This window comes from Apus apus, chromosome 3, assembly GCF_020740795.1.
Source record: "Apus apus isolate bApuApu2 chromosome 3, bApuApu2.pri.cur, whole genome shotgun sequence".
Lineage (NCBI taxonomy): Eukaryota > Metazoa > Chordata > Aves > Apodiformes > Apodidae > Apus > Apus apus.
In genome coordinates this window covers 83,669,688-83,683,302 of record NC_067284.1, presented here as the reverse complement: position 1 = coordinate 83,683,302, position 13,615 = coordinate 83,669,688, and the positions used below count along the sequence as shown (strand labels likewise).

General features: G+C 35.5%; 1 protein-coding gene across 1 annotated transcript in view; it reads left to right on the top strand.

Moving 5' to 3' along the window:
- CHRM3 (cholinergic receptor muscarinic 3) overlaps window positions 1-13,615 on the top strand; it is a 271,524-nt gene that overhangs the window by 151,618 nt on the left and 106,291 nt on the right. Inside the window, exon 3 of the mRNA XM_051615080.1 lies at window positions 2,841-2,943. Within this exon, the coding sequence (XP_051471040.1) occupies window positions 2,846-2,943 (98 nt within the window). The 5' untranslated portion in view covers window positions 2,841-2,845. The remainder of the gene's footprint in view (window positions 1-2,840; window positions 2,944-13,615) is intronic.

Genomic DNA, 13,615 nt, shown 5'->3' with positions numbered 1-13,615 from the left:
AATCACCCAGGTTTTCATCTTCCCTGATTTTATCCCAGGTTTTCCAGGGGTTAGCAACCAATTTTTATTATGTCTATTACTGTTCTAGCTTCACATTTAACTATAAGCATCCACCTCCAAATGCTTTGTATTGAATAACATCTTTCTCCCTTTTCTAAAACAGTCAAATTGAACCAAGGTGGAAGGATGTGAGGGGACAAAACTTCAACATGGTTGCTTCAAATGGATCTTGATGTTCTGCACAAGCTGAATTATCAACTAATTTTGATTGCTTTTCATAAAGAGTAGAATTTATTTGTTTTGTAGTTGAATATACAAACAGCACAAGCTTATTTGAGGAGTCTTAGTTTAATGTAAATTAGGGCAATTAATTCCAAAGCTTTGAGTCAAAACTTGTGTTATTAAGGGAACAAAAATGGATTCATGATAGCAATGGCAAGAAATTAAAATACAGTAAAAATTTGGGAAGAAATGTCTGTATTGAGAATAGCTTGAAAACCTAATTTAATAATGACTTATTTTATTGCTAACTAAAACATTTTAACTTGATAAGAGGGAAATTACTAATCATTATTAAAATTCCAGTTTTAATTGTCAGAAACTGTAATTCCTCGACTAAAAAGCAGTCTCAAATAACTAACAGAGGCTTCACTTTTCAATTATTTTGCAGTCCTAAAAGTGTAAAAGTTAATTAAAACTGGCTTTGATTTCGAAATAGATTTTTTAATATTTTTTTTTCTGCATTGGTAGTGTGAAAGCTATTCATTCTTTAGACTTTGTTTAAAAATAATTGAACAATTTGTTTTAAGTGTAGTTCTCGTTGTTCTTTCATGGATGACAATATGTAAGAGTTCCACCAAGGACCTTTACGGACCTCAAATGATAATTGGTACATACTGTGCAAACTACAGGTTTAATAGATGAGTTAATTACTAAGATGTGGATTCACTCCTGCATCACTAGAATGAAGTACTGAAGCCAGAGCTGCTTTTTTGAAAAGTCCAGAGCCATCCTTCCTGAGCGAAAAGACCATAGTGAGTTTCTGTGTAATGTTACAGAGTAAAAGCCCTTTTCAGGTCAGAGGCAGTTAAATGTTGTATGTGAGCTCCCTGAGAATTTTGCTTTCTTTCCTTCGTGACCTTCAGTATACATGCATTTCCTTGTGTTGCATTTCCTTTGAATTGTCCTATGCATTGTCTGTCTGGGAGTAGTGGCAGGAACAAAGTGTTTGAGTAGCTGTATAATGTCTTGCCAAAGAAATGCATAGGAAAAGAAGTGCTTCAGGAAGTGGTTTTGGAGTGATTGTCTCACTCTAAACATTGATATGGACTGAGAGGGTATGAAAGCCTGTTCTTATGGAAGAGTTTGCCGCATGGAGATGTCTAGGCTCCTTCCAGCTAAGAATTTCATGGCACTGTTCGTAGGACAAATAATGTGTGTTCCTTCTTTCCTGGGTCTATTTAATCTGATTTTCTTTCTTGTCACTCCTTCTTGCAGATAGAGACTCCTGTCTTCTTTGGTGTAAGGGTGTGTTCAGATTAACTTCCACTCTTAACACCTTGTGCTTCTTGGCTGTGCAGGGTTGGTGGAGGGCATGGCTGTCTTCCAGGAGAATGTTTTAGCAGAGGAGGGGGAGACCTTAGTGTATAATGGTATATCAGAGCTGTGTTAAAAGTGCTGTGTTAGCATGCAGCAATGTCCATGGGTAATAAATGTGTATTCTCTTCCGTTCTGAAAATTAAGTGCAATGTAGTCTCAGTCTTGTTTGTTAATAATCTCAGCCTTGTTGTTTTGGTTTTATTTTTTTTTCCCCCTGAGAAACTGAACATCCAGCATAGCCACTGTGTTCTCTCTCTGGTCCGCTGCCTCCTTTTTATGACATCTGGGAGTGAAATCCCTTGGCATGCTGGTAAAGGCTGAGACTGAGAAAACATATGGAGCATCTGTTGGGTCAGAATCACTCTTGTGTGTTAAGTTATTCAAAGGGGACTTGAAGCCTTAGGCTGCAATGGCATGCCATAAATGGGGTAATAATAGCACATGGTTTCACCTGGCACTAATTATATATAATTAAATGGAACTTAGTAGTCATTGACTAATCCTTCACCTACACTTGGATTTAATGAATTTATATCTTCTCTAGAGGAAAGTGTGTTGTTTAAGTTTTAATTATTGATATTTTTTACTTCCTCTGTAGTTGTGTCAACTTTTAAAAACCCAAAGTGCAATGTGTGGAATACACTAGCTTTCTACATTTTTTACATGAAAATTAATATTACAAACCAGCTTTATGAATTGGTTAACTTGAGAGACTGCATCATTTGGGGAAGAAAATAAGAGCCCAGTTCTTAGTTCTGCCCCTGTGTCAAGCTCCTCCTGGGGTCTGGGTGAGCTCAGCATCCCATCTCTTTCTGTGCATGGAGGTGCCAATTTCTAAGCACAAGCCAACCAAGCAACCTTGCAGAATCAGTTACAGACTTCTTTGTGATGTATTGGAGAAATTTTTGTCTTCAGTTTGGTCACTGGGTTTGAAAAATCATCTGAAAATACATAAGCCATTTGGGGGTAGGTGTGAGCAGCCCAAAGCCTTGTTAGTACCATCTTACTACCACTGCTCCAGATCTGTGTCATACATGCATGCTAGAGTTGTTCTATTTTCAGCTAGGTCTCTAGGATTTAAAAAGAAGAAAACTAAAAGACATTATTTAGCAATACAAGTACTAATAGCTTTTGTCTTCTCTTGGTCCAAAGGAGGCCTTTTGGCTTATATGTCTGTGCTTCCCCCATATGTCCATAATCACTTTTAATAATAATTCTTCTGTCTTTTATTTTCTTCACAGCCTACATGCTGACACACTACCAGTTTTGTTTCCAAAGGAGGAGTTCACAGAACTACACAGTGCCTGATCCAACTACCCGCTTTGGTGTTCCTCACTGGATCATGTAGGTAAAATTCAAAGGAACATATATATTCACATTGTATTTTTCCAAGCATTCAACATAATGGGGACAGCTGATTTTTAGCAATAGTGCACTTCGCAAAGTCAGGGTCTTTTGGAATTTATGGACTACAAAATTATATGTAGAGACCCTCCAACTTTGAGATGTGTTTTATCATCAACAGACACACAGCTGTACACTGTCACATGTCACAGTATGTATGGTCTCCTTGCCACATCTGTTTTAAGTTGTTGTGGGGGCTGAGAACACTGTGATGTTTATAATTCCTGTAGGTGCACCTGAGCTACCTTTAATGGCAGCTGCAGTGGTGCAGATTTCAGCTTAGGTCCAAAACCTGACAGAGAAACTAAATAAATTCTCAAGCAGTTGATAAACCTTTAGCTTCTTGTTTCTGCTGCTTCACAGCTAGCAGAATAAGAACTAGTGAGGGAAAGACTGAACAGATTTACCTCAATGAACCTCTATGCTTGTCTTAAGAAGTGTAGAGTTGTAGCATTGAATTTGTAATCAGGATACCTTCACGTTATTCCTGTTGATAATCTTGAGCTTCTGCGCAAGCCTTAAGTTTCCTATGTGTTTCAAACAAAATAAAAAATCTAGCAGATATTCCACCTCCAGGATTTCCCTGCAGAATAATTCAGTCTTGCTATAGCAGAGGTGAGAATCCTGCAAGTTAAATTCAATTTCTTTAAAACTATGTTTTGCCTTCTGGTTTTGATAACGCTGGCTGGGTTTAGCTTCAATAAGTCGTTTCCCTCTGTGAGAGTAAACCTAGGCAAGGAACGAAATTGTTCTGATTAAATTACCAGCATTCGTTATCACTTGACTGCTTTCTCCCTTGTACATTATGCTGGTTTATGTCTCAGTTGCATTTAAAATACTTTACATGCATTGGCAGACTGCAGTGTTTATGTCTATGTTATAGTTGGTGTTTCTTTTACATTCCTTACACATTTCTGTAAAACTTCCATCTTGGTTTGCATTTCTAATTTTGTGGAAATGAATTGTAAACATGGATACGTAGCAGTGGTTTAGGTGGCCTGTATTTACACATGCTGGCACACTTCCCACGCACAGAAAACAGGTCTCTTCACATATTTGCTTTAGAGTCTGTGGCACTGAAAGTTTGTTGTGATAGTTTCTGGAGCATCTTGAGATTTCAGTTACTCAGTTCTGCCTGGAGAACGCTTTTAACCAAGTCACCTCAGAAAAGAATTTTCATAGCATAGTGGCTGAATCTTTGTGGCTTTCAATACTAACAGGTGTCAGATGAATCCTGAAATCATGCTTACCTCTGCTTTTATCTCCTGAAATTAGGGCATGGTATCTTGCACACTGTTTCACAGCTGCCGGTATTCACTTCTGCAGTTGGTTTTGCCTTTAGTGTTGTGTTGACCTTATTCCAGCTTTATTTAGCTATTTTTCAGGTATTTTGTGTAAGGTGAAATGTTGTGGGATTGGTTTTTGTTGTTTTTTTTATTTGTTATTGGTTTGGTTTAGGGGGTGGGGGGGGTTGGTTTTGTTTGTTTGTTTGTTTTCCAGATGACAGATTTTCTGTTAATAATGTATTGAAAAGACATCAATTTGCTGGTTTAGTAGTTAAATTTAAATTGTCACATTTTCTGAGTGGATTGCTTGTTGTATCTAAAATCTCTCCCAGTTGTAACTCACAAGCAGGAAAGCAAACCCAAAATACAATTTTTTTGCTGGAGATGATATTGAGTCTGAGGAGAATGCCTTTTCTGTAGGCTTTGGTGCCTACAACTGTTCCTTGGAAGGACATTTTGAATGGGTGCTAAAATTCTTAGTATGCCAAAGGAACTGGAGTGGTACTGTATTCAACTATATAGCAGCCATTCATGCAAATCAAAATAATGGATTGCCTTAGATTTACAATACTCTGTGATGCTACCTCTTAAGGGATTATATTTATAAAGAAACAATAAAATAATGTGCTTTACTACCCACAAATGTGCATTGCATTAAAGAGAATTTGTCAGTTCATTTAAACATGTTACATTAGTCAAGAGGAGCAGCATAATTTTACTTAACAAAAGAACATTAGCTAGGCTGTTTGGGCTGTCAAAATATAAAAATCTTGTCTGAAATGTAAAGATAAAGGTCACCATGACATGTATTTGTCATTTAACACAAGTAATGACTGTGCTTTAATAGTTTTTAGCAAAGCATAGATGTCTGCAAAGGTTGTGGTACAGGTTGACTCTGTAACACAAAGTGCAAATTCTAACATGATGTAACTTTCAAGCGTGAACTAGATCAAAGTCTGATCTAAGAAGATCCAGAGGAAATGTCTTTTCTTAGGAGGTTTGTACAGCAGGATATTCATGTTGATTATTATTTTTTTAAAATAGTCTTAAAATTAATTCATATTTGCTTCATATAGACATAAATGTGATTAAAATATTTGTATGCATTTAAATATATACTTGAAGCTTTGTGATATTGATAAAATCTACTAACTCAATCAGAAGTTCAGGTCCGTAGCATTGATGTTTGTTTTATAGATTAGTGACACAGAAATACTTGTCTCTTTACATTCTTCCTTGAAAAATTATTCAAACTCTTAATCCAAAGCTAGTGAGAACTTGTATTTTTATTTACTGATCTATGTATCTGTGTATCTATTTATTTATTTATTTACTTATTTAGTAATAGATTTTGGTGGTTAGAGCAGAAGAGTAGCTTTGACCAAAAGAATAACCAATTCAAAGCATATGGAACTTGTGACTACAGCTGTCCAGAGTTCTCTCTACAGGCAGTTGCACAATCAGCCAAATCTTTCAGTGCTTATTTGCTTAGGCTCTGAAGTGACTGGACCCAGCATTCTTCCAGGAAAAGCATCACAGCTTAGACCATTGTATATCTGTGGCTCCCATGTTGAGTTAATCATTCATCCATGAGGATAGATTACAATTATGTTATACAAATATGATTAATGGCCAAAATTTATTTTGTAGAGACAATTTCCTCTTTGTCTGTAACTCTTTTAATGGAGTATATGCAGTAGCTATTGGTGGTGAGGAGAGCACATAAACTGGGGTTCAATTTATTCAGGCATAGTTGCTTATTTATTTGGAAATATTTTATTACTTGGAGGAAAAAAGATGACACAGACTGGTCATTTGTAAATTGCATCCTGGAATTAATTTTTTTAAGGATTTCTGATTTAAATGAAAGATGGAAATATTTATGTATTTAAATTTAAGTATACAAAATATTATTACTCTCAGCTGAGACTCCCTCTAGAGTATAGTGAACAATTCTTCTTTCATTATATGCATTAAAAACTCAACTAGAGTGATCATTGCTGAGTTCCATTCCCTCTGAAAAAAACCAACTTTTGTCAACAAAGATCTTTCAATATCTTTTTTGGAGGGAAGGGTATTAGTTTTTGGAATGAAAAATTTCTGTTTCCTCTGGCTTGAGTTTTCTTGTCATGTATTTCACCAGACTGATCATGTTTAACTTGTGATGACTGACTAGTTTACAGCAGTAGGTGGTGTGTGAGATACAGACTTCAGGAAGAGCATGATACCCATAACCACTTCAAAGGAAACACGTTATAAATAAATAAGAAACAAAACCAAAACAAACAACAACCAAACATTTCTCTGGGGGATTACAAAACCATTCTGTTTATAATTTAAATTACATTAAGCTAAATAAAATAGTACAGTGAAACCCTCAAAGGAAAAATACTTCATTTAAGATTGAACATTACATTAATTCCATTAATTGGAAGTATTTACTCTCTCTCTAATAGTTTGCCTTTCATCGAATATATAATTAAAAGTATTGTCATTATAACAGGAGTAATTTTTTCCCATTTTGTGTTCCAAGTCCTTCTGTTCAGTAGATCACTATAGTTTTACTTGCCTTCCTTCATTTCTCACTGTTTCATTCCTGGTGACAAACCTCAGAGCATCAGTGTATGACAGCAGATTACCTTTGCCATGTCATGCACATGCAACTTAATCAAACTTATTCTGAAACCAAGACTCAACCAGCCTGAGGTTTTTTATTGAAACCACAGAGTTTGAGGCTTTCTTCTGTTGGAATATTTCAGTGTGTGCTCATCTAAACCATATACCTTACTTCTTCCAGGGTGCTTGCAGGGGTAACTATTGAGCAGGGGCTGCAACACAAGGAATAGAATCTGTTAGTCTCCCTACTTTATAAATGTAACTTGGAGGCAGAGAGGGGATACTGTACATACACAACTTAATGCATATATGCCTGTGTGTGTATTTCATGTATCTACAGATTTAAGGTCATATATGTTTGTGCATCTGTGTGCATGTGATTTGCTGATACATATGGTTTCCTTTCTTGCTATACATTTATACCTTTTCAGTTTCAAATGGGAACCTGATAGGATATTCCACTTCAATTCATATAGGAGAATATGACTACCAGGAGATGGCAACTAGGAAAATATTGGAAAACGTCAGTGGACTATCTAATTTTAAGAGTGATTTATTCCACCTTCCTTCTTCACTGCATGACAAGAGATCATACAGCCTTAACTAAATCAGGTTATTGGTTTTAATAGCATGGAAGTCAGTAAATCTCTATTGCTGAGCTCCTCTAATTTTGACAGCTTTGCAATATGAGTATCTGTAGAAATAATCTAGCTGAAACAGGTTGTATAATACAAGCAGGCTAGTCCCATATGCAATACTTCTTCCCACTTTTAGAGTCAGCTTTAAACCAGCCACTAACTTCAAATTCATCCCCATTTAAGTTCTAGAACAAGATTTTTTTTTTTTCATATAAATTAATTCCAAGTGATTAAAAGTATTCATTGGGAAAGTAAGTCTTTACAGCTAAATATTAACAATATTGAAGTATAAAAAAGAAAGAAGCCATGCACAGATTTTCCCCTAATTTATAAAATGTTTTCTTTTTTTTTATAAAGATCACTTTCAAAAGGCAGGAGTAATTAAAAATAGTGCTGGATTGAATAAAAAATTTGTTGACCTGAGAGTTTCATGTTAGACTGAGTAAAACTCAAGGGGGAAAAAGGTAGTACAAACTATCAAAGCTTTGACATATTTTCTGTTGGTATAGAATCTAAAAGTTTTATAAAAAAACCCAAGACTTTTTCACAAGAGTCTTAAGAAATTACTTCTTCAGTAGATTTTCTAACATTTTCATTAAAGCTTAAGTAAGTTTATAGTTTCATTATATATCCTTAGGAAACCTTTCTTTTTCCTTTCTGCTTTGTAAGATCTTTTTTTAATCCTGTATTACTTTTCTGCTTTTTAAAACTAGCTTTCATTCCTACTGTTAATTGTTGCCATGTGACTAAATAATAAAGGTAATGAACTCTGTAATGAAATGTTGAATATACTATACTGTGGCAAGTAGGAATTGATTCGAGTTTTTCTATATTGTTTTTAACTTTCTCTAAATTGGGCATACTGGTGGATTAATCAGTCTGCACAGTGTCCTGGCCTTCATCAAAAGAAGCGTGGCAAGCAAGGTTAAGGGAGGTGATTCTTCCCCTCTACTCCACTCTGGTGAGATCCCACCTGGAGTACTGTGTCCACTTCTGGGGCTGTCAGCATAGGAAAGAGGTGGACCTGTTGGAGCAGGTCCAGAGGAAGGCCATAAAGATGATCAGAGAGCTGGAGCACCTTTCCTATGAAGACAGGCTGAGAGAGTTGGGGTTGTTCAGCCTGGAGAAGATGAGACCTTATAATTGCCTTTCAGTAATTAAAGGGGACCGTTACAAAAGATGGGGACAAACTTTTTAGCAAGGCCTTTTACAACAGGACCAGGAGTAATGGTTCTAAACTAAGAGGGTAGATACAGATTAGATATTAGTGATACATTTTTTTACAGTGAGGGTGGTGAAGTGGTGGTAGATGCCCCATCTCTGGAAACATCAAAGGTCAGGGTGTACACGGCTCTAAGAAACTGGTTGAAGATGTCCCTGCTTGTTACAGAGGGAGTTGGACTAGATGACCTTTAAATGCCCCTTCTGACCCAAAATATTCTATGATTCTCTGAAATGTATTCAAAAGTAGTTTTCATTATGCAATTAAACTACACCATGGTTAATTCATTTTTTTTCCTTTCTTGCCTTCTATCCCTTTCCACCAGCTTTGAAGTTAATGGAAAATAATAAGTGTGTACCCATATACCACCACATATTTTGTTTAGCTCTCTGGTTGTAATGGTTTTTGGCAGAGGTGTGACTTTGCAAAGAAATTTGAACAGCAGGAGGCTCAGGTGGGCTGAAAAACATGTACTGATCTGCTAATCAGCTTGACTCACTTGTGAAAGAAAAGTTGGGAAGCAATATTTTGACACACAAATTGTCAGTGACATTTGTATTAAAATGGATATAACGTCTGTCTTCAAAAATACTGAGCCAGATCTTCAGACCATGTTACTCTGACTAATTTTTAGAAGTCTGTCTTCTCTTCTGGAATGTTAGCAGACATTACATGGTTAGTAAGAAGTAGGTCTACTTAACAGTTCCTGAGGAAAGAAACAACAAGTGTTTCACGTCAATAGTCTTTTATTTCTTTTATTTCTTTTTTTTCTTTTTTTATCTTTTTTGTATGGGGAACATCAAGTTGGAGATTGGCTGCAATATATTATATTGATTTATTTCTCTGTCTACAGAAAATAAGTTGCATTTTATACCAGGGTAATACCTAGTGTTTCCTGGGGGAGTGAATGTGGACTCTTAAATTACTTTGTTTGCCCAAGCCGGTGCCTCTGTGATGAGCTGCATTTCTACTTTCTTCATATTCCATCCATTCCTGGTGATTCCTTTTCCTCTAAATAGCAGCCAAGGTTGACTAATTCTTGTTATCCTTTATGAGTATCTTTTTGGAGCTATTTGGATTATATGCCTAAATCCCAGTCAGGATTAATATGAATTTAATGTACTGACCAATGCATTTTCTTACGACTCTTCTGTTTGAGGAAAATTCAGAATACCAATCCATGCGTCTCTTTTTCTATCTAGCCAACATGTTTTGCATTAGCAGGTGTTCTATGAGCCATTTTTTTATTATCTGTAATTGCTGAAGAGGCCTTTGGGACAAGTAGCTACCAAAACTATATAGGGTTGTGTAATACATTAAATGCTTAGATTAGTTCCCTAGTGCACACATATACAATCATTATTACTTCTACTATGTATAAACAGGTTTAGTGCTAATAAATTAAGCTCAGCCTATGTAGTAACCACTCTTAATTTGTTCAGTCTGTTTCTCAGTACATATAGGGATTTGTTGGAAAGGTTTAGTAATTATTCGGATATTTGCTGAGGTTTCTTCCTCTTTTTAAATATAGTTTTAGATTTTATTTCAATGTTTTCAGTGAGTCTGGTTAGCTTTTGTCAGTTTAAATAAATTAACAGAGCAAATCTTGGAACTGGGAAGGAATGCCTGTATTTTTCTGGCCCCTGGTTTCTTCTAATGCTTCTAAAGTTGAACAATTGTGCAGGACAGTGTCTATCACTTAGACTAAAACAGAGAATCAAAGAAATAAAGCTTCACAACTTACAAGAAAAGAAGATAAAGAGCTGCCTGGAAAACAGAAATATCTTTAGAAAAATTATTTCAAGTTGCTAGGACTTATTTCTAAGTGGGGAGTGGAGAAGGAAAAAATTCAGTATTTCAAAACACTTGGAGGAGATAGGACTTCATCTTCTAAAAGTCCTGTGGGGGACCCCTGTATGCTAAACTACACAGAATTTAATCTACCTTTGAAAAATACAAAAGGATTAGGTGAGCCTGCCAGAACATAAGCCTCTGCTTCCAGTGAGTCTAGGTTTTTCTACCTTAGTGATTAGATCTCAAAGGTACTTTCTCTGGCTATAAATCTGTTTAAAGCATTGCATTAAAGAATTATATACAAACTGACTGGATGTCCATGATTAGTGAGGTGTCTCCATTATTTCCCCATTATTTTCTCTCATTATTTCTTGGCAGGAGCCAAGAGGATTGCATCTCAGATATTCTAGAAAAAAAAAAAACAACAAACTTTTCTTGGTTATTTTGTTCTTGCTCAAGTCGTTTTTAATTTGGGATACTTACAGCATAAGTAATAATACAGCTTTGATTTTCCAGTCAGTTTCTATTGTAAAGACATCAAAATGTACAGATATGTGTTACTTACATACCAGATTTAAAAAGTCCCCTGCAGATTAAGCTAAAGGGATTCTTTCCTTATCTATATATTTCTGTGTGTATTAATTTGCTTATTTTATTTGTTACATTTGCCCTCATGACTACAAGTTTTAAACCAGTGGAACACTTGTTTGACTTTTGTGAGGCTTAAATAAGCATATGATAATGGCAATACAGAAAAACAGGTGACTGCTCTTGGCCTCCAATTAACTTAATAGTTTTAAAAGGCTGGACTTTGTATTCAAAGTTTTGTATAGCAAAGCAGAATGTTTGTTGTTTGTTTGTTTGTTTAAATATAGTAGTATTGAATACGATTTATGTGAATTAAAACATCATTTTTTTGTGTGTTTGTGATGAATGCGATAGCGCATATTTTCATTTTAGTGATAGTCTATACATCCATCACAAACTGACTTTTAAGTCAAACAGGACCAAATATATCACATTTTTTTTCATCAATTTTTATTTTAAAACAATACTTAATTTTTCATTGATATTTTTCATATAGCATTATATAAATAAACTAAATAAACTTGTTGCATTGAGGAATTAATTACTGCTGTGAGCTATCTAGTTAATTCCATTTTCAGAAAAATATAGAAGATTTTCCCACATAAAAGTAGATACATTATGTGAGATTTCAATGTTGTGGTTTCAGTAGTGCTTCCTTTCCAGCTTTTCAGTGGTCTGGCTATTAATGAATTATACATGTAGATTTTTATGCTTTCAGCCTTTATGTGATTGCTGTTGTGGATGCAAAGCACATGCCAAATAATAGCTAGGTGTTTACTTTTCATTACTTAAATATAAAGTGTATATAAGAAAATAAAGGAGAGTGCCAATTGATTAATGTTTTATATGTATTATATATATTTTTAATATAGTATATATATAAAAAGACAGATATAATAGCAGCATCTTTGTGAAAACTGTGTGAAGGAGTAGCTAGGTTGTAAGTTTCTGGAAGTGTCTAAAGGAAATTAAACTGTCGACAAGAAGTTTTAGATTTCTGTGGGGTTTTTTAGATTAAAATAACCTATTTCTGAGTGCTTCCTGACCCAGAATACCAAACTTACTAGATGTTGGTAATGGCTGTGAACTCGGTTGTAAGTGAAGATTGGGTCAGAGAGGAGAAGCACAATTCCTGAGCTTTGTGCCTATGGGAAGGACATGAACCCAGGATTTTTCTGCCCCATTTACAGGGAGCTGAGTAGCAGCAGCAACAGTATTGCACTGGGAAAAGCTGCACGTTCCTTCATTTCTCACCTTTGTTCAGACACATGGAAAGCAGAGTAGTCAGGATAGTCCTCCTTATCTATTTTTCATCAGAAAAAAATAAGCACAATCAGTCTTTTAATGTGTGCAAACACATCTCCTGGAAAAACACAGGCATCTGGCTGACTGGGACTGAATGGGCTTAAAACACACTAAAAACGTGTGTTTCACATATATAATAGAACAAAGAAGCAGAACATTTATATGATACTTTAGATTTGGAATAGTACAGGTGACTTTAATCTGCAACTTCTGATAATGACTGGGAAGGAAGCATGGAGAAATTGTGGAAGACTGCCAGCTTAGATTGGGTCTCAGCAGGCAAAGACTTGAGAGCACAGCTGTTGGAAGGCAAGCACAGCTCTCTCTTATCCACAGGTGCAGATGCCTGGATCAAGGTATCTGTTGCTGTGCTTAGCCCTTGACAGAGGTGTATGGTAAGAGGGCAGGAGTGAATATGGTCTAACATTCAGTATGATTTTAAAGGTGTTTAACTACTTGTCATAGATCAGTATTGCAAGGGAGAAATTCTATAAAATCAACATGATGGACATGTGATCTGGTCAAAGCATAACTTCTTAGGCAGACTGCATTAGAGCAAGCTGGTGATACAAGAGATAAAGTTGTTGTAGCACAGAAATCATGTTACCTGAAAGTACAACTGATTAATGCCAATATGATTTCCTTATTCAATTTGAATAACTTTAAAGCAATTTTTGGTGTAATATTCTTCAAAAGTCACTAGAAAAAAAATCCTTAGTAAAACTACTATGCTCATGGTTCTTCCTGATCTCTACCATCAGGATCAATAATTCTAAATGTATGCTGGCCAAAGGACTTTTGCTCTCTGTTAGTCGAGTATCTTTTAGGCTTCAGGTAGTCAAAATAAGCTCCTTCCACCTTCCATGCTTTCATCTTCCATGCATTATCACCTGCATTTGAGGCTTTTTGAATTTTCTGTCAGTCCATTATTATTCATTGCCTACTTATGAGGTTTTCAGTTATACCAGTGCTTTTCACAGGTGATGCCACAGAAATCTTCATATAATGTTTCAGAGCTAGCCAAGGCTACATACCTTACAATACTAGGAATCTTTTATGAAAGTTCAAAGCCTTATTTAGCCTACATATGTACACAGATTTATATTTTTTAAGTAAAAAAGGAAATAAATCTGAATTATTGTAATTCTGTGTAGGCAGTGTAA